General features: G+C 42.8%; 1 protein-coding gene and 1 pseudogene across 8 annotated transcripts in view; one reads left to right on the top strand and one right to left on the bottom strand.

The window, feature by feature from the left end:
- The window catches only part of SEC23IP (SEC23 interacting protein), a 52,908-nt gene extending 41,377 nt beyond the window's left edge, over positions 1 to 11,531 (bottom strand). For 7 of the 8 annotated variants that reach the window (XR_016388183.1, XM_089898244.1, XM_089898243.1 and 4 more), the window contains exons 1-4: positions 11,274 to 11,531; positions 5,450 to 5,982; positions 2,389 to 2,608; positions 1,386 to 1,579 (exon numbers count right to left, since the gene is read on the bottom strand). Coding sequence is in view for 7 of the 8 variants with exons in the window: in XM_089898244.1 (XP_089754370.1) it covers positions 1,386 to 1,579; positions 2,389 to 2,608; positions 5,450 to 5,982; positions 11,274 to 11,436 (1,110 nt within the window). In the remaining variant the exon portion in view is untranslated. The remainder of the gene's footprint in view (positions 1 to 1,385; positions 1,580 to 2,388; positions 2,609 to 5,449; positions 5,983 to 11,273) is intronic. The other variant, XM_022568598.2, reaches the window with a different exon arrangement.
- LOC149747336 (metallothionein-1G-like) lies at positions 11,239 to 17,831 on the top strand (annotated as a pseudogene).
- Positions 17,832 to 19,023: the final 1,192 nt, after the last annotated feature.

Genomic DNA, 19,023 nt, shown 5'->3' with positions numbered 1-19,023 from the left:
TTACACCATGGAAATCAGCAAACACTATAAATCAGGGTTTTTTTTCCCTGGAGAGCCAGTTTACCAAACACCACTGCCTCTGATAAATAAACACACATACTCATGTGTGTGTATGTGTGTGTGTGTGTGTGTAAAATGTGTGTACTAAATCTCAATCTAAAATGTATTCTTACTACGCGTTGAAATGAAAAACATTTGAGGCCTCTGTTCTCAACAAGCTTCTTTTCCAATTTACTTAACCCCAACTAACATCTGTCTTAACTTCAGGCCAATATTCACCTTTTTGTACTGTTTTGGTTATAGAACAGTATTTCATAGTCACTATTATAGAGATTAATATTTCTAGGGCAGGCACAATTGATAATGACTATGACTAAGGATTACATTTACAAATTTTCTTTTGAAAAAGCAAAATACTCCACAAAAAATCTGTACTATTATAGCTATAAGAAAAACACACACACACACAAAAAAAGAAAAACACGTATATGAATAAAGAACAGTTTAAAAAAATATTTTTAAAATGTAACATTTTATTTGAAAGGATGACAAGACTGTGATTTAATTTTTTTCTTATTTCTATTAATTATATTATGATGTTCTTCAAGGACAAAAAAATTTAGTAATTAACAGTCAGTTGCTAAACTTGACTGTCAGCTCCTAAACAGAACATAAAGCCCAGTCCTTGCTTGAAGCTTTCAAAATATGAATCTAGGGAAGATTAACATTTTAGAGGTCCCTTTTAATGTCAATATTAGTATTGTTTTAATGTTTAATGTTAGTGTTGGTTACATAAGTTTTAGTTAATACATTAAAAAATAGTAACTAAAATGTTCCATACTCCATTTCCCATGTATGCAGATGAATTCATTTAACTTATTTCAAATATTTAATTACTCAATTATTAAGTAGAATTATAACAAGAAATTAACACAATTATGTAAAACAACATTAACCACCAATTTTAAGATGGCTAAAAAGTCTCACAATATTTGTTCCTATTCCTATATTTGTTTTCATAAACCAGAGGTGAATTTCAAGCCTTTTACTGAATATTAATTTGAAAAGCATCCATCTCCTTGGCATGTGTTGTGAGCAGCATATCATAGCAGCCTAAGCTCTTTTGAAGATTTGATATAAGTACCTTATTATATTAGATCTGTGATGTTCCCCTGAAAAACATTCTATCTTTAGACACCGAGGCCACAATTAGTACCTCATAAAAGATGACACCAATTAAAAGGCAATCTTCTTTGCGCACAGGATCAAGATCGGCTGTCTTGTAAATAAAGTCTGCTCCACTGTGAGTGATGTTACATGAGGCTCCAACGTATACAGAGTCTATGTGTTTTAAAGAAAAGCATAAAGGAATAAAGCCCACGTACCTCCAGTTTTTCACTGAACTCCTCTGTATAGGGAATAAATCTGCTGTCTGTGTCCCCTTTGTAAAACCAAGTACAGCGTCTCACTTCAGCTGGCTCCTCTTCCCAGTACACGGCTTTCCTCATCCGGTCATACAGGTAAACGTCGTAGCGCCCTCCATCAGTGCCTAGAACCACATTCTCAGGGTCTGGTTGGACTGGAGCACAAAGACCACATTTTAACTCGACAGTTATAAGGTACATTTAAAAGTAATAAATAATGAATATGGTGACTCGTCTATCCTTAAAGACAAAGCACTAAGCTCATTTTTTTAAAAAAACAGAAGTTTAAGATTAATCTGTGCTGCTCAAAATGATGATTCTTTTAAGTGGAGAAGAAATAACGAGGGTAAAAAATAAAAGCATGATCATGAAATAATTCAAATAATTGGTAGTTTTTTGGTTTTTTTTTAATCAAAGCAGCAATGCTCCATGAAGCATACGTCTAAAGAATAGGTGATTTTTTAAGTCCCAAGATGAAATATCATCAGGATAAACAAAGAAACCTACTTCTATAGTGAAGACTTCTCAGAGTCTTAACACACTCTTGTGCACTATCTCAAGAGATGGATGTAGTTACAGCACTTCCAAAACTCATCTGACCATGGAACACTTTTTTCACAGCATCTTCAGTAACAAGAGTTCCATAGAAAATGCTTTATAAACGCCCTATAGCTACAAACAAATAAGGGAAATAAGAAAACTGACACCTGGGTTATATGAACGACTCTATTTCTTGGATTTAAACTACCTTTAAACAAAAAAAGAAAATTACTAAAACATTTCTTCAAATACCTTGCTCAAATAACTCAGAACTTACATTAATATTATCATCTTAAGGTACAGAGACTGGCAGGCTCTACAAGGATTAAAGAATTTGACATTCATAAAAAGTAGGCCATGGATAAATACTCTTCATTTCTCTCTTCCTAAAATCAGATACAAATGATGCAGGATTTGTGCTTACCTGAGTTATAGATTTCTTCAAGATTCAAAGAGTCAAACACACTGAAAGGCATCCACAGTTGTCTGTATTCTATCTCCTTGCAGTAAAACCAGTGGGGTTGGACAGGTTCATATTGGTTTTGAAGTAGAAAAGGAGATGACGCTTGCACAGAGGGACCCGCAGGTCTAGCAGGTGCCTGCTGCTGGGTTGGAGGAGACAGCCCTGGCTGCACTGGAGGAATCTGGGGGGGACAAAAGTTAGGACCATCACGTCTGTCCAAAGGAACAATTCTGTATATGTTTCACACACAAACTAACATAGTAATGATTATCCTAAATATTTCTCTAGACAACTATTTAATAACCAGGCTCCAAAGCAAGTAAAATTTTTAAAAATCTAACAAACCCCAAAATCAGTTGCAAAGTGAACAGGACTTTCTCACATTGGTGGCAAAGTAAACTAATACCTTTACAGAAATCAACCTAGCAGTATGTCTCTTGTGGTTCATTTAATCTTTAAAATATGCATATTCCTTGGGAATTCCCTGTTGGTCCAGTGGTTAGGACTTGGCGCTTTCGCTGCTGTGGCCCAGGTTCAATCCCTGATCAGGGAACTAAGATCCCACAAGCTCCATGGACAAAAATAAATAAATAAATAAAAATAAAAATAAAATGTGCATATTCCTTGACCTAGACATTCCATTTCTAAGAACTTATCCTAAAGATATAATTGTAAAAATTTACCCATAAGAATGTATATCAAAAAGTTATTTATAATAGACAATCAGTGGATACAATCTAAATGTCTAATAGAAACCTGATTAAATAAATCATCTTTTACTCATATGCTGGAATTCTCTAGAACCATTAAAAACGTTTTAGAAAAAGTCTTAATAACACCTAAAATATGTTCACAAAAAAAATACATAATGCTTGCTTGCTTGTTCACAAAAAACATACATAATGCTTGTGTTGGGACTTCCCTGGGGGCACAGTGGTTAGGCATCCGCCTGCCAGTGCAGGGGATACGGGTTCGAGCCCTGGTCCAGGAAGATCCCACATGCCCTGGAGCATCTAAGCTCGTGCACCACAACTACTGAAGCCTGCGCACCTAGAGCCCATGCTCTGATACAAGAGAAGCCACCGCAATGAGAAGCGCGGGCACCACAACGAAGAGTAGCCCCCACTCAGGCACAACTAGAGAAAGCTCACGCACAGCAACAGAGACCCAACGCAGCCGAAAATAAATAATTAATTAAAAAAGAAAAAAAAAACAGAACACTATGCTTTTATCTTGAAAAAAGGATAAGAAAGACATAAAACAAAATAAAAACAGGGTTTTCTAGCAGCAATTTTTATTCATTTGGCTATTCGGCATTTTTCAAATTTTCTGTACTGAAAATACTTTTAAAATCAGAATACAATTATTTTTTAAAATTTTTATTAAAAATCATTTTAGAATATTCTATCAATGCAAATGTACTGAGGTTGATAACTGTACTGTGGTTATGTAAAAAATACCCTTATTCTCAGGAAATACACACTGAAGAATCTAGGAGTAAAGAATCATAATGTATTTAACTGATCTTCAAATGTTTCCCCCCAAAATTGCACATATACAGAGTGAGAAAGGAAGGGAGGGAGGGAGGGGAGAAAAGGATACTCCAACACGTGTCAACGTGCACGTTCACAAATGACAGAACAAATGTTCATGACAGGTAAATCTGGATTAGGGTACTGGGGTGTTCTCTGTCCTATTTTTATTTTTGCAAACTTTTTTTTTTTGCTGTACGCGGGCCTCTCACTGCCGTGGCCCCTCCCGCCGCGGAGCACAGGCTCGGGACGCGCAGGCTCAGCAGCCATGGCTCACAGGCCCAGCCGCTCCGCGCCATGCGGGATCTTCCCAGACCGGGGCACGAACCCATGTCCCCTGCATCGGCAGGCAGACTCTCAACCACTGCGCCACCAGGGAAGCCCTACAACCTTTTTTTATATTTAAAATTGTCATTTTAGAAATTCTTAATTAGGAATCTTTACAAAATTTCATCAGCAAACAAAGTATACTAACTTATATTACATGCTACAAATCTGGTTACTTTCCAATATGCTGAAATCCAACATTACCAAGAGTTTGTGTATTGGTAAGATTTAAATTAGATGGTAAAATGGAACCCATTCTTTATCCCCAAGAGAGAAGTCAGGTTACACTCTGATTGAAATACTATTATCTCTGCCACACTGGGCTGGGTTCTTAATTCTTCCTTTCAGTCATTTCCCTTTTTTTTGATTCAGTTCACTTCCCTTTGGAAGTCAGTTGAATAATTAGTGGGGAAAAAAGGCATAGAGGAATTTCATAAAATTTACCCAATGCAAAAGTTATTCCATTGCTCCCCTGAGACAGAGTTTGACTGTCTAGATCCAAACTCCATAAATGTAAATAAAAGAAATTATTGGAGTAATCAATTTTAGTCCCACTAATTGAGTGTTTTGATTGAGTAGTATAATTAAAAAATGAGAAGCTGGCAGTCTGTTAATAATTGCTCCGACTCTCACATGTCCCTAGATGACATTTGTTATTGGTATCTTACATTAAATCTGGAAATATTGGCATATGGTTAACTCATTAAAATCAATTACTACCTCCATAAATAGATAATATAAACTAAAAAATGAACCATTCAATGAGCTATCTTTAAAAGATTGTTTACTTCAAAGCATGTAGCTTAAAAAAAATACCCTCTGAAAATAATTTGTCATCATATTGATTATTAAAAGCACAGTGTTGGGCTTCCCTGGTGGTGCAGTGGTTGAGAGTCCACCTGCCGATGCAGGGGACACGGGTTTGTGCCCCGGTCCGGGAAGATCCCACACGCCGTGGAGTGGCTGGGCCCATGAGCCATGGCCGCTGAGCCTGCGCGTCCGGAGCCTGTGCTCCGCAACAGGAGAGGCCACAACAGTGAGAGGCCCGCGTACCGCAAAAAAAAAAAAAAAAAAAAGCACAGTGTTTTCAAAAACACAGGTTAAGATGAGAGCGATTAAAAATTACAGTGAATAATTAGGATATAAAAAACATGTTTCCATACCGATGGCAGAGATCCTGGAGGCATCTGGTACATCTGAACAGGGGGTCCAGAGGGCGGGGGATGGGTAGGATGGGCCGGTGTTTGGCCCTGCTGCAGCTGTGGTGGTGCAATATAAGGATTAGCCCTGCTGCTTACAGCTGTGTGGCGATATGGATTGTATCCTTGTTGGGGCGTTCCTTGGGGTGGGCTCCCAAAATTTGAAGGAGGGAGACTACTAGGCTGAGAAGGCAGATAAGTATTTATTCCCATTTGTGAAGCAGGTGGAGCACCATAGTGAGCCTTCGAAATGGATGGTGAAAATGCATTCGACATATCTTGGGATCCGGTGGTAAAAGGGAGAGCAGTTGGGGGCTTGGAGAATGCTGACTGTCCAGCCGATGTTGCTGCAGTTGTTAACGGTGACTGTCCAATATTCCCAAAAGGATCACTACTGCTTGATACCTGAGAGAAGTAACTAAATGTCTGTGGGGTAGACGTGTGAGCAGAAGTCTGACCAAGGAAGCTGTCCTCCTCACCTACATCTGTGGAATCCTCTGAAAGGGAACAGAAGGGTACATGGTTTAAAGGTATGCCATCACTCTGTAGATAAGATTCTATACCGCAGATCTAGCAATTATACCTCTTATTTTGTTGTTCAAACTTACATTTCTGCATTAAAAACAATAATGAAAAACTTTTTTTTCTTTGAAATAAATAACTAGAAAACATGAATAAGAAACAAGAGGGAAAAATACTAACTCATTCGTAAGCTCACCTCCCAGAGACAATCACTGTTAACACGGTTAATATTTTGATACATACCTTTCCACACTTTTAAAATAAATATAGTTATATACTATTTACTTTGTAGACATGTATAAATTATGTAGACATATATGTATATACGAGAAGGTTTTAAAAATGGAAACAAAATCTATACTCCTAGTTTTACATGTTATTTTGAATACTGTTTTTTCCTGGTAAGAAACAATTCAAATACTGTTCTGCTACCCAAACACACAAAACTTTATTTCTACAGTAAGGACAAGAAACTAAAGTACAGATATTAACTCTGTTGACAACAAGGGGTGTGTCAGGGCTCTTACCTACAAAGCACTCATTATATAAGTGAACATGTGGTATTTGTATTCCTGAGGCAAAGTAGGTCAACCATTAATTGCCATCCCTAAAACCACACAGTATCACAACCAGATAGTCATTAGAGAATGCCAAATCACTGGAAAAGCCATTTTCTAACTAAGGGAAGTTCTCCTCACTTCCCTTTGCCCAACTTGATCTTCACTGTGGGTATTATTAGCACCAAACTATTTATCCTCTCTTCTGCTACCAAGTCGTAAAATAGTGATAAAAACATTTTCCTTCTACATGGCCTCAAAAGTCCAGTCTGGGCTTCCCTGGTGGTGCAGTGGTTAAGAATCCGTCTGCCAATGCAGGGGACATGGGTTCAAGCCCTAGTCCGGGAAGATCCCACATGCCGCGGAGCAACTAAGCCCGTACGCCACAACTACTGAGCCTGCGCTCTAGAGCCCACAAGCCCCAACTACTGAAGGTTGCATGCCACAACTACTGAAGCCTGCATGCCTAGAGTCCGTGCTCCGCAACAAGAGAAGCCACCGCAATGAGAACCCCGTGCACTGCAACAAGTAGCCTGCACTCACCGCAACTAGAGAAAGCCCGTGCAACAACAAAGACCTGACACAGCCATACATACATACACACATACATACATACATAAATAAACAGAAATAAAAAAGCCCAGTCTACCTTTCCTCAGGAAACTTTTAGGAGGCCTTAGCTTCTAACGTTGTCTTCCTCTTCCTAATCTTTTCCTTCTCCCATCTCATTCCCTCCCATTTCCAATTCCCTCTTATCTCCCACTGCTGGAGGCATAGAGCAGATCAGAAGGGTGGACCCTCTCCCAGCACACAGGCACACTAGTCCCTGCCCTTGAGACCTGCCAAAGGGTGGCCTTTCAAACTCTGAGCTCCTTCTTGACCTTTACTGAATGGGGCCTTCAGCTCTTAGGCTGCTCTCATTATATTTCACACACATCAATTTAACTGAGATACTCCACTATTCAAAATACTCCTCTGAGTTGTTTCTTTGTAACTAAAAATATCTTCCTGCACAAGGGCCCCCCCCCAACCCCGGCACTGTCTGCTTATATCATTCTACTTTTCTGATACATTTACGATTCCTACCCTCTCTTTTCAGTCACATGAACCTCACTTGGACTCAGATTTCTTAGTTGATGTCTTAACATCTAAAAGCAGAGGAAAAAACCTCTGTGGTATCTTTCATCCTCTAAGACAACTTGGGATCAACCTGATCCAAGAGGCTTTTTTCTGATTAGCATTAATTACAAACAAAATACTGATCTCAACAAGCTGCCAGCCTCACCTCAGGGGCGCTTTCTAATTACATGTGGACACATCTGGCATCAAGAACCATAACTTTAATAAGCACCTGTATACTTGTGACACTCCCAACTCTGTCTCAAACTGAGACTGATCTTATGTGTCCCAGAACCTATTTTCCAACTGCCTCCTCAATACTTTTTGACAGGTTCAGCCACATATACCTCAGACTTAGTAAGCCTGAACTGAATTTATCATCTTAACTGTCCCCCTTCATGTCCCCCTTTTACACATCTCACTAACCTCAACAGATGTCTGCTAACATCCATCCGGACACTCAAACCAGAAACCTCCTCTCTCAGACTGCTCCCTCCCCCTCACACCCTTCATTTAATCATTCAGATCCTCATTAAAGAAATATGTACACAGTATCCATTATATGCCAGGTGGTGCTATGTCTTGGGGCTGAAACTGAACAAAGAGAAGGGGACTCTGCACTGCACAGCCTGGACGCCCGTGAGTCACTAAATCCCAACAATTCGACTGTGTAGAATCTCTCATATCTGTTCCCTGCTCTTCACACCCAGTGTGGCTGACCAGGGCTAGAGTGCCACCGGCTCCTGCCTGACTCGCAGTGGCTTCCAGATCGGCCGCTCTTGCTACGGTCAGCTTCACTCTAGTGCAATCTCTGCAATCTCAGGAAACTCCAGTCTTTCTGAAACACACCTCTAATCCCACTGCCTTGTTCGGAACCCTTCAAGGGCACCCTCCACACCCCACAGGGTAAACTACAAACTCCTCAGTGTGGTGTCTGAGGCCCTTCATGATCTGGGCCCCGCTAACCACTTGAAGCACTCCCCTGCATTCACTCTAGTCACATGGAGGGGTGCAGCGGGGGAGGGACGGGGCGAGAGGGAAAAAGCGGGGGATGGAAAGCAAATGTGAGCACCTACCACCAAATCCCACCAAATCAGCAGGTTTCTCTCACACCTCCAGACTCTCACATGTCTGTCTCCCCAGACTCCCTAATTTCTATGTATCCTTCAATATTCAGCTCAAGAACTGCCTCCTCTGTGAGGTCCTGAAGGCCCGAGGGATATCCTCTCCCTGGTCAGCCAGCCTGACAGCCACAGTTCTCACAGCAGCCTATCAATCCCTCTCTCCAGCCGTCATAAACCTGTATCACAATTACTTACACAGCTGGGTACATTGCATCTGTATATACTGTGCAGTCGTGAGGGCAATGCTGTCTGCTCCTCTGTGTCTCCCGGACATTGGGAACAGGGCCTGGCAAACGAAGCTGCTCAATCCAGGTTTGTGAAATGAAATTGCTTCCTATGTGTCTCTTTCACTGACATGATTAACTGTTGCTTCCAATGTGACAGGTTCTCCTTTTGTCTCTGGAAATTATCTGAATGGGTTTCTAATGATCAAATCTTTTTTAAAGGTAGAAAAATATTTGTTACAGAATTTTAGTTCTAAAAAGTATTAATTTTCCTATTAAAAAAATAAACCGGGCTTCCCTGGTGGCGCAGTGGTTGAGAGTCCGCCTGCCGATGCAGGGGACACGGGTTCGTGCCCCGGTCCAGGAAGATCCCACATGCCGCGGAGCGGCTGGGCCCGTGAGCCATGGCCACTGAGCCTGCGCGTCTGAAGCCTGTGCTCCGCAACGGGAGAGGCCACAACAGTGAGAGGCCCGCATACCGCAAAAAAAAAAAACAAAAATAATAAAAAATAAATCATCTCCAAGAAACAATAGTTTTCAAGACAGGTAAGTTATCTTGTTACTTGGCAATGAAGATGTTTAGCATTTACGGACAGTAACAGACACAAACAAGTTATATAGCAAGGAAGATGGGGCATGAATCAAACATCTGTGAAGCAGAGGATGACATGAAAACCCCATGTACAGCCTGATTTATTCCTGCAACCTCCCAAAGCATTCTGCTCCAGCCATGCTAGTCCTCCACCAAAAATGGCAATGCTGAACCTTTCAGCCACACTATCAAAACAAGACATACATATTCCTGACTGCCACCCTTTCATTCATTCAACAAGTTTCTATTGAAAAATCGGTCTACAGCATACCAGACACTGTTCTAGGCATAAGTTCCTGCTCTCATAGAGCTTACATGTTAGTGGGATAAGATAAACAAATATGGGACTTCCCTGGTGGTGCAGTGGTTAAGAATCCACTTGCCAATGCAGGGGACAAGGGTTCGATCCCTGGTCTGGGAAGATCTCACGTGCCACGGAGCAACTAAGCCCGTGTGCCACAACTACTGAAGCCTGTGCGCCTAGAGCCCATGCTCCGCAACGAGAAGTCACAACAATGTGAAGCCCGCGCACCACAACGAAGAGTAGCCCCCACTCACCATAACTAGAGAAAGCCGGCGTGCAGCAACGAAGACCCAACGCAGCCAAAAATAAAAAGTAAAATAAATTTAAAAATTTTAAAAAGATAAACAAATATTTGTACACGTCAGGTGGTGATAAGTACCAAGAAGAAACATAACACAAGGGAAGAGGAACCATCATGTATTGTCTCCGATTTGCCCTTCTTCACTTCTCCATGAAACTTTCCTCAGTCTTCCAAACAAGAATAAATTATTCAACAGGAAAATATTCAACATTTACTGAGGATCTATGTGCTAGGCACTAAACAAGATCCTAGAAATAAAAAGGTAAATAAGTTATAGCTGCAATCTTCAAGAAGCCCACAGTCCAAATAGAGAGGCAGACATGTTTATTTCTCAAACATTTATATAACACTATGTGCCAAGCACTATATTCCGTGCCTTACAAAAATCAGTTCACTTCTCATCACAGCGCATATGGAAAATGAAGAACAGAGAGGTAAAGTAACATGCCTGAGGTCACACAGCAAGTAATTGGCAGGGCTAGGGCTGGAATACAGTCTGTGCTCCTAAACACCAGCTCTGGGTTATGCCACGTAATCGTTAAAAAGCAATCTCCCTAGACAATAATAAAGATATGTACAAAGTGCTAAGATGCACACAGGAGTAGGGACTTGAGAACAAGCAAGGGCTCCTTAGAGAAAATGAGATGACTTGAAAGATGACTGCGTTCTGTACCTCTACTTTGCAAATACTACGTGTCTATCCTAAGAGATATCCTACAGTACCCTAAGAGAGGAGGAGGCACTGTCTAATTTTTTTGTATTCCCTGCAAGCACCTGGGTGTTCAACAGGAGATGTTCAACAAAAATCTGTGGAATGCCAGTTCAGGAGTGTCCAGCACTGGGAACAGTTCCTTCCACGAAGAGCTTGGCCCCCGCCCCCAATATCCCAAAGTCCTCAGGCCACTCAAACCTGGCCACTGATGGCCCTGGCAAGGTACCAGAGGGTCGGGTCCAGGCACAAGAAAAACCTCCCGTCCGACCCTCGCCGCCGCCCGCCCACCTCCCCGCACACACTTGCCCCACCGGATCCTCATCTCCTTATTACCTCCAGGCAAGAGCAGGGAGGCCGAGGCAGCGGCAGCCTGGGTAACTGGGATAAAGGGCACGTTGAAGCTGAACTCCGTGGCCGAGGAGGAGAAAAGTAAGTTAGTGCCCGACGAGGAGGTGGAAGCTGCGCCTCCGCCACCATTAGGTTTCCTCTCAGCCATGGCTACGGCCCACCTTCCGTTACACGTCTACTGGGGGCCTGTGCGGAACCACCAGCCGGAAACCGGTCACGGTCGGGGCCAACAAACTTCCGCACTTGCGCACAAGGGCGGGAACTCCGGACGGCTGGTCAGCCTCCCTCTGCCTTCTCCTACAAGCCGCCAGGAACCAACATGGCGGCGCAGGCTTCACGCCCGGGTCCTAGCACGTGACACCCTCGGCCGCTGCCGGGGCCGGAAGGGAGGCAGAGGTGGATGCCGCGACTGGGGTTGGAGCATGGGACAGGGAACGCTTCTGGCTGTGAATCAAAGTACGAATCGGCACTGAAAATCTCTGGTTGCGGGGGGCTGTCTAGGCTTCCTAAAAGTACCCACAGAAGCGTCTAACTAGATAAAATTTTGTCGGAACAGCGAAAGCACGCAGGCGCAGGTAGCAGAGTGCTAGCCGCAGACAGAGGGAGGAAAAGGTGTGGGGGCCATTTGCAGCTGAAGTCTAGCCAAACTCACCAATTGTAACCAAACACCCGCATCTAACCCGCCCACGTTGTTTTGGACTGAATTGAACTCTTGTCATTCGCCCAGAAATAGAAATGGTAGAACTTTTGAAGTTTTTAAGCCAAAGAGAAGAAAAAAAAGTTTGAAAGTGAAACCAGGAAATTGACATTTAAAATAGGCGTGTGACTTTTTAAATAATCTGTCTAAAATAATCTGTCTAAAATAATCTGACTAGTTTAATCCTAAAATGCACTATGGATAATTTGGATATAATTGTCATCTTTCACATAGTTAGAGATTATGAAAGAAAAAATAACAGATAATCAACTTCTTGGAGGACGGGAGAGGGATAGAAGAAACCCAAAAGAAGCTTTCAAATAATGAAACTACCCTCTCCCCCAGCTGTTCACACCTATATAGTATCTGTTCATTTATTAATTCAACAACTAGTATGCTTACTGTCAAAACAAAGCCAGATACTAGTTTAAAGCAATAAGGATAGATTTTTATTGCATTAAGGAAGTGGGTTCATCGTGAACTGAACTGAACTTCCCCAAAACAAAAGGCTGGAGACTTTAAAGACTGGCGTGTGCTAAGGTAAAGGCATCGAAAGGTGCCAAGGGGTGTTGGTCCATGTGACTGGGCTTGTTAATTGGCACTTATATGGAGCAGAAATTAACTTCTCATATCTTTATGACATGCAGTGGTACAAGTTAGAGCAAGGTACCCACCAGGCTGGGAGGAGACAGCTCTCAGGTCCTTGAGAAGGCAGTTCTGGGTGACAAAAGATTTATATCCGAAAGGGGTGGAGAAAGGATTTATAATCGCAAGCTTTCTAAAGTAACTGCTTTAAGGGAGGTTCAGGGCCTATATGCCTATCACCTGGTTTGGGTTGGAAGAAACAGTAAATTCTCCTGGCAGTGTTGAGCTTTCTCAGGCAGACATTTTAAGGGGGACAGGGTTCATCCTGGGGACATGGCCTTAAGCTGTTGGTAGCCATTCTAGAGTTTGGCCAAGGGGGTCTTTGTCATTACTATGGGTGGTCGAAGCAGTATACTAAACATTGGGGTACCATGGTATACAAGATAGACACAGGACCTTTCCTTCTTGGAGCTTACAGTCTGGTCAGGAAGACAGACAACTAAACACATAATAACAATAAAATAAAGTGTGATGAAAATAATGTAGAATTTCTCAAAGTGTGTTGTGTGGAATATTGACACCATCAGGAGAGGGAGGTGTAACCCTTTTAGGGGAGGGATAGCAAGTATTTAGAACAATCAGACCATCAACAAAGGACCTACCTCGTCTGGAGTGACATGAAAGGCTTTCCTGAAGAAGAAATATTAAAGTTGACACCTGAAAGCCAATGAGTAGAAGTTAACCGGAAAAGCTTGGAGGAGAGGGACCGGAAGAAGTGGTGAGAGACAATTACAGATAAAGTTACAGTATGTAGGGTTACCTTAAGATGCCATATCTTAATGTTAAAAGAAACACGGGTTACAGCATGGCGGGAGCCTAGTGAGCAACTGGGAGAAAGCTGGGAGATAAGAATGAAAAGTAGACCAAGGCCAGATGATACAGGGTCCTTACAAGTTAAGAGCAAAAGGGACTGAAAGAAGGATTTAAAAGAAGGTGGAGAAATAACATTTGCTCTGTAGAAAGTTCACTCTGTCCTCAGTGTAATAAAATAGATAAGGAAAGAGCAAGCCTCGGGAGCAGAAAGAACAGTTGGCCGACTGCTGCAGTGGACCAGCTGAGCAATGATGGTGGCTCAAATTAGAGCGATTGGAGTAGGAATGAACAGAAACAGGAGTAATTTCTGGGGAAAGATGTCAGATTGAACAGCTGTATCTTCATTTTCTTCTTCCTGAAGCTCTGTTGAAAACACAGATGGATTTGCTTGTTTTTTTTAGGCATAAACCCATAAGGATGAGGAAAATGGGAGAAGATTTGGCAGCAACAGATTTTGGAAGGCACCAAAAAAATAGGCAAGTAGTAGATGATTTAGCAAACCAGTAATGGGGAACGCTCAAAGACAACATTATTTGCACCACAGGATCACCAAAAGATTTAGGACCTGATGACCTCAGGCACCTCTGGAAGTGGCAGTCCAGTGGAAGAGAGAGGTCCTATAATTAGGAGGATTGGTTAAAACTGTTTAAGAAACAGACCCCCTCCCCCACTCTCAGTAACTGGACTATTGACCATCCCCCTTAAAGGAAAAAGGCTGGGGCTTTCCTGGTGGCACTGTGGTTGAGAGTCCGCCTGCCGATGTAGGGGACACAGGTTCGTGCCCCGGTCCGGGAAGATCCCACATGCCGCAGAGCGGCTGGGCCCGTGAGCCATGGCAGCTGAGCCTGCACACCTGGAGCCTGTGCTGCGCAGCGGGAGAGGCCACAGCAGGGAGAGGCCCGCGTACCGCAAAAAAAAGGAAAAGGGCTGAGTTTTCCCTTCTGGAGAGGGTAAAACAGAAGGAAGATTAAGCAAATACATACATACTGAGTAATAAAACACCCTGTTCCACAAACCCAGCCCAATTTCTTCACTCAGCTCCAAAAACACTAGCTGCCGGGTCTTCAACCTCTAGGCAGGAGATTAGAAGCATCTTGTTGGGGTCAGGGAACAAAAGATCTAGAGAGGATTAAATCTGGGTTCCCCAATGAGATAGCCCAGAGCAGAATCACCCCCTAATTAAGCTCACAATCAACAAGCCCCAGGAACACACCCTCCACTAACCCAAGAGCCTCTTCTTGGTCACTGATTTGCACCTCTGGTGTCAGCTCAGCTCACAATGGACCCTAAGTGCCCCTGAGCCACTGGTGGCTCCTGCGCCTATTGTAGCTCCTGCAAATGCACCTCCGGCAAGAGCTGCTGCCCCTGCTGCCCCGTGAGCTGTGCCAAGTGTGCCCAGGGCTGCGTCTGCAAAGGGGCCACGGACGAGGGCAGCTGCTGCGCCCGAGGTTGCGAAAGCCTGCTCCCAGGTGTAAATAGAGCAACATGCGCGAACCTGCACTTAAAATTTGTTTCCTACTACCCTGACCGGCTTGCTACATTCCTATTTCCATGAAATACTTGTAAGAAAATAAACTCATCTAGACAAAAAACCAACAAGACCCATGTATATGCTCTGAGCTCCCAATCACCTTTTTAGTCCCCATGCTTTTTGTTTTGTTCAGATATTCATTCAGCAAATATTATTATGTGAACCTGCTCCTATGCCAGACACGGGGGATACAAGAGTGGACAAATGGGCAGAGCCGTGACAGTTCACACTCTAGGGGACAGCCACCCTCTCTTGCTTCCATACTCACCTCCCCCTGGCAAGGCAGGTGAACTGGGAGGATGAGACACAGGTGACTGAAGGGAAAGTGTGCTAATTTCTGATTCAGGAAACACAGTGCAACAGGAGGACAAACTGGAACCTAAAAATGGAGATGCCTGGCCGTTAGATATATGGCTCTGAAACTGAAGAAAGAAGTCCAGGCTTAAAATGAGATGTAGGAGGCATCAGCTCACATGTAGTTGATTCAGAAATTGTGGGAAAAGAGCCTCGTGTTCTGTCACTGTCAGAAATGGCCATTCTTTCAGAGGAAGGTTTGTGTTGCTTTCTGTACAAGGTGATGTGCTGGGCACCAAGTCAGGTTGACAGATGTGATCAGAAAAAGCACAGGTGGGAGGTAGTCCCCACATTTTAAATACGATTACCACATACTCGAGAAGATTCTTTAACCTGGAAGATAGTGATTCAAACAAGACCCACAAAAGGAACGGGAAATGGCAATTTAGAAAAAATTACCGACACAAGAAGGCAAGAACTTTCAAAAATCTATCAATAATATCTTCAGAGGGATCTGCAACCAAGAAACAAGATCAGGGTGTTTAAGAAAGAAAAGAAAAAAAATATTTAGGGAACAAAAAAGAAAGTCAGTAGAAGGAAAAAAGTGTGAGGAAATTTCTCAAAAAGTAAAGCAAAAAGACAAACAGATGGAAGCTAGGAGAGAAACCTAAGGAAATTAGATTGCCATGAAAGAAAATCCAATATCTGAATTTTAAGAGCTCTGCTAAGAGAGACAGAAAGTACAGGGGAGGGAATCATCAAGGGAAAAAAATTTTTTTTAATTCCCAGAAATGAAGTATACAAGTTTCTCATTGGTACCCAGCACAATGGTTGAAAACATACATACTGGAGCATTGGAGACAAAGATCTCTATAGGTTCCAGAAGGATAAAAACAGGTCAAATGCAAAGAAATTCAGCTCCCAAAATATTTACCTCTCAAGCACACTTTCTAAGAAAATATGAAGGACTTGCTCCACCAAAAGTAAAAGAATAAGGCTAAGAAAGTCTTCCTATGGGGGATGCAGGTAACATGATATCCAACACAGGTGTACAGGGGAATTCAAGCAAATTCCCAAACAAACAGACCCCAAAATGCAAGGACTCAAACAAATGTTCGTGTCTCACTCACACAAAAGTACGTGTTGGTGACCAGCTTTTGCCTTCAACATGGGGCTTCTGAGGCTGCTCAAGTTGTTGCCACGCAAGGAAGTTGGAAGGGGTCAGGCAGTTCAGGGACAAATGTCCCATCTTAACAAGTGAGACAGAAGTTGCACACATCACTTTTGTTCACATTCCACTAGTGTGAACTTCGACAAAATGCACTCCTCTGGGGTGCAAGAAGAGCTGGAAAATACACTCCCCACCTGGGTACCCACATTGTAACTACAATTCTGTAACTATCGAGGAAGAAGATTTTGGTGGGCAAATGGCAATTGCCATGGCAGTCTGTCCCTCTGGCCATCATGTACCCACCCTTATTCCCAAATAGAACATACTCATGCCCCAAGGGGGGTAACCAGCTGCATCCAGCTTAAAAGTCCAGGATCTCTAGGCAGCTCAGCCCTTTCCAATGTGTCTGGATGTGGTTCCTCAGGAGCTACGACTATAAGACACCCAATAGACAGTTGTGGAGCAAAAACAGGATAACTGCAATGGAAACTCCCACTGGGAAAAAAAGAGGAATGGAAAACACAGTAATCACGGTTCCATAGAAATGATTGAATCCTGCTAGGCATAAATTGAAAATACTCCTTGCCCTGACAGTGGAGAATGTTTGTGGTTAGTCCTGACTGTCTTTGGTTTGGTCCTCTGTAAATAACTCCCCAGTGCGCAGTTCTTCCTGGCCCTGGCTTTGCCTTCTGGGGGTTTCTCCTTGACCATGGTCGTCCAAGGCCATATGTGAAGTAGCACTGGGAAGCATGTCCTCTTTGGGGGCTGTACAGCTTTGGCAATTTACTTCCTGCTGGTATGAGTTTGGGGCCTGAGACTTGCTTTCAGGCTTGAACAGTTGCAGACTTTTTCAGGCCAGGCTTCTGTTTTTTTTTTGTTTTGTTTTCTGTTTTGCGGTACGCGGGCCTCTTGCTGTTGTGGGCTTTCCTGTTGCGGAGCACAGTCTCCAGATGTGCAGGCTCAGCGGCCATGGCTCACGGGCCCAGCCGCTCCGCGGCATGTGGGATCTTCCCGGACCGGGGCATGAACCCGTGTCCCCTGCACCGGCAGGCAGACTCTCAACCACAGTGCCACCAGGGAAGCCCCTCTCCTGGTTTTTTTTTTTTCCAATAACTTCCATGTCTGACCTGAGCTCTTTTTTCTCTCAGCCTAATGTTGGTTAACTTGAGGTCATCTGAAACCAGGCTACAACCTTGATCTGATCTTTGCCACAGGGCTAGATTCTCTAGTTTACCTGAGAAGTCTTCAAGGACCCTTGAAAATACCTTTGAGTGAATCCTCCTAGGGTTTGAACACTGAATTGATTGGTTTTTCCAGTCCTGGAAGGCCCCAATTTCTCCTATGCTGCCTAATCTGGTAGCAGTGGCCACCTGTGGCTATTGATCATTAGAAATGTGGCTGTCTGAATTGAGATGTGCTATAAGTGTAAAATACACTCCGGATTTTGAAGAATTAATTTAAAAAAAAGATCAATAGTCTTCATATGGATTATTTGTTCAAATTATAATATTTTTATATGTTGGGTTAAATATTTTATTAAAATTAGTGTTACCTGTTTTTTACATTTTTTAATTTAACTTTTAAATTACATATGTGGCTTGCAAGGTATATCTGAGAGACTGAATACACAAACAATGGCCAGACCATATTTAACAATAGAACCTGTATCCTCTGACAGTAGAGCAATTGGTTCACAAAGGTCAGGACTTGGTTGATGAGTGCCAACTTTCCTATTTGTTTCCTTCACTCCCCAGAAAACAGGAATGGTTAAGAAATTCCTCCTTGGAAATTCCCTGGCGGTTCAGTGGTTAGGACTCGGCGCTTTCACTGCAGGGGCCCAGGTTCGATCCCTGGTCTGGGAACTAAGATCCTGCAAGTCATGGGGGCAAGGCAAAAAACAAACCAACCAAACAAACAAAAAATTCCTGCTCCCTTTTGTATTCTAAGAAAGGGTTAACTGTAAAGGACCACCTTGCTCTTGCACATTCCAAAATAAGACTCACCCCTACCCATCCTCAATGACTCCCTTGTTTTATAAAATCTCAAATTTTACCCCTCTTCTTTAAAAATGTCCTGAATGCGTGTTCTCCCTATTGCAACAGGCTGAATAAAATCACCTCCTTCATTGTCTGAGGCATTTTGTCTTTCACCTGTTGTCATCCACTATCCAACCACTAAACTAGAGCCACGTTATTTTCTATTTGTTACGACAGCACGCCGCTTCTGATAATACTTTTTGTATTATTTACAGTAATGCTAGCAGCTGTTAAGAAAGAGATCTCGGAATGCAATGTTCCTATAAAAATCCAGGCTGACTTTAGCACAAGGTCATTCTAGTCATCACCGTCCCATCCATCAGGAAGGAGCAAAGAACATATCCAGGGCCAAATGTTTAAGAAATTGAAGTGGAAGTTCCAGATGTCACATTCCCTCATGTTTCTTTGGTAAACCTAATCACACAGCCCTACCTAGCATCAAAGAAGGTTGGGAAATGTAGTCCCTAGCCAGGCAACCAACCTCAGCTACACTTCTGTAGCTAGGAGATGCAGTTCTTCCCTGGGAAAACTTTATATAGCCCTGGAAG

Source organism: Delphinapterus leucas, chromosome 16, assembly GCF_059928025.1.
Source record: "Delphinapterus leucas isolate spDelLeu-1000000601 "Yukka" chromosome 16, BTC_Dleu_Yukka2, whole genome shotgun sequence".
NCBI classification, from domain to species: Eukaryota; Metazoa; Chordata; class Mammalia; order Artiodactyla; family Monodontidae; genus Delphinapterus; species Delphinapterus leucas.
This window is presented reverse-complemented; position numbering and strand designations above follow the sequence as displayed.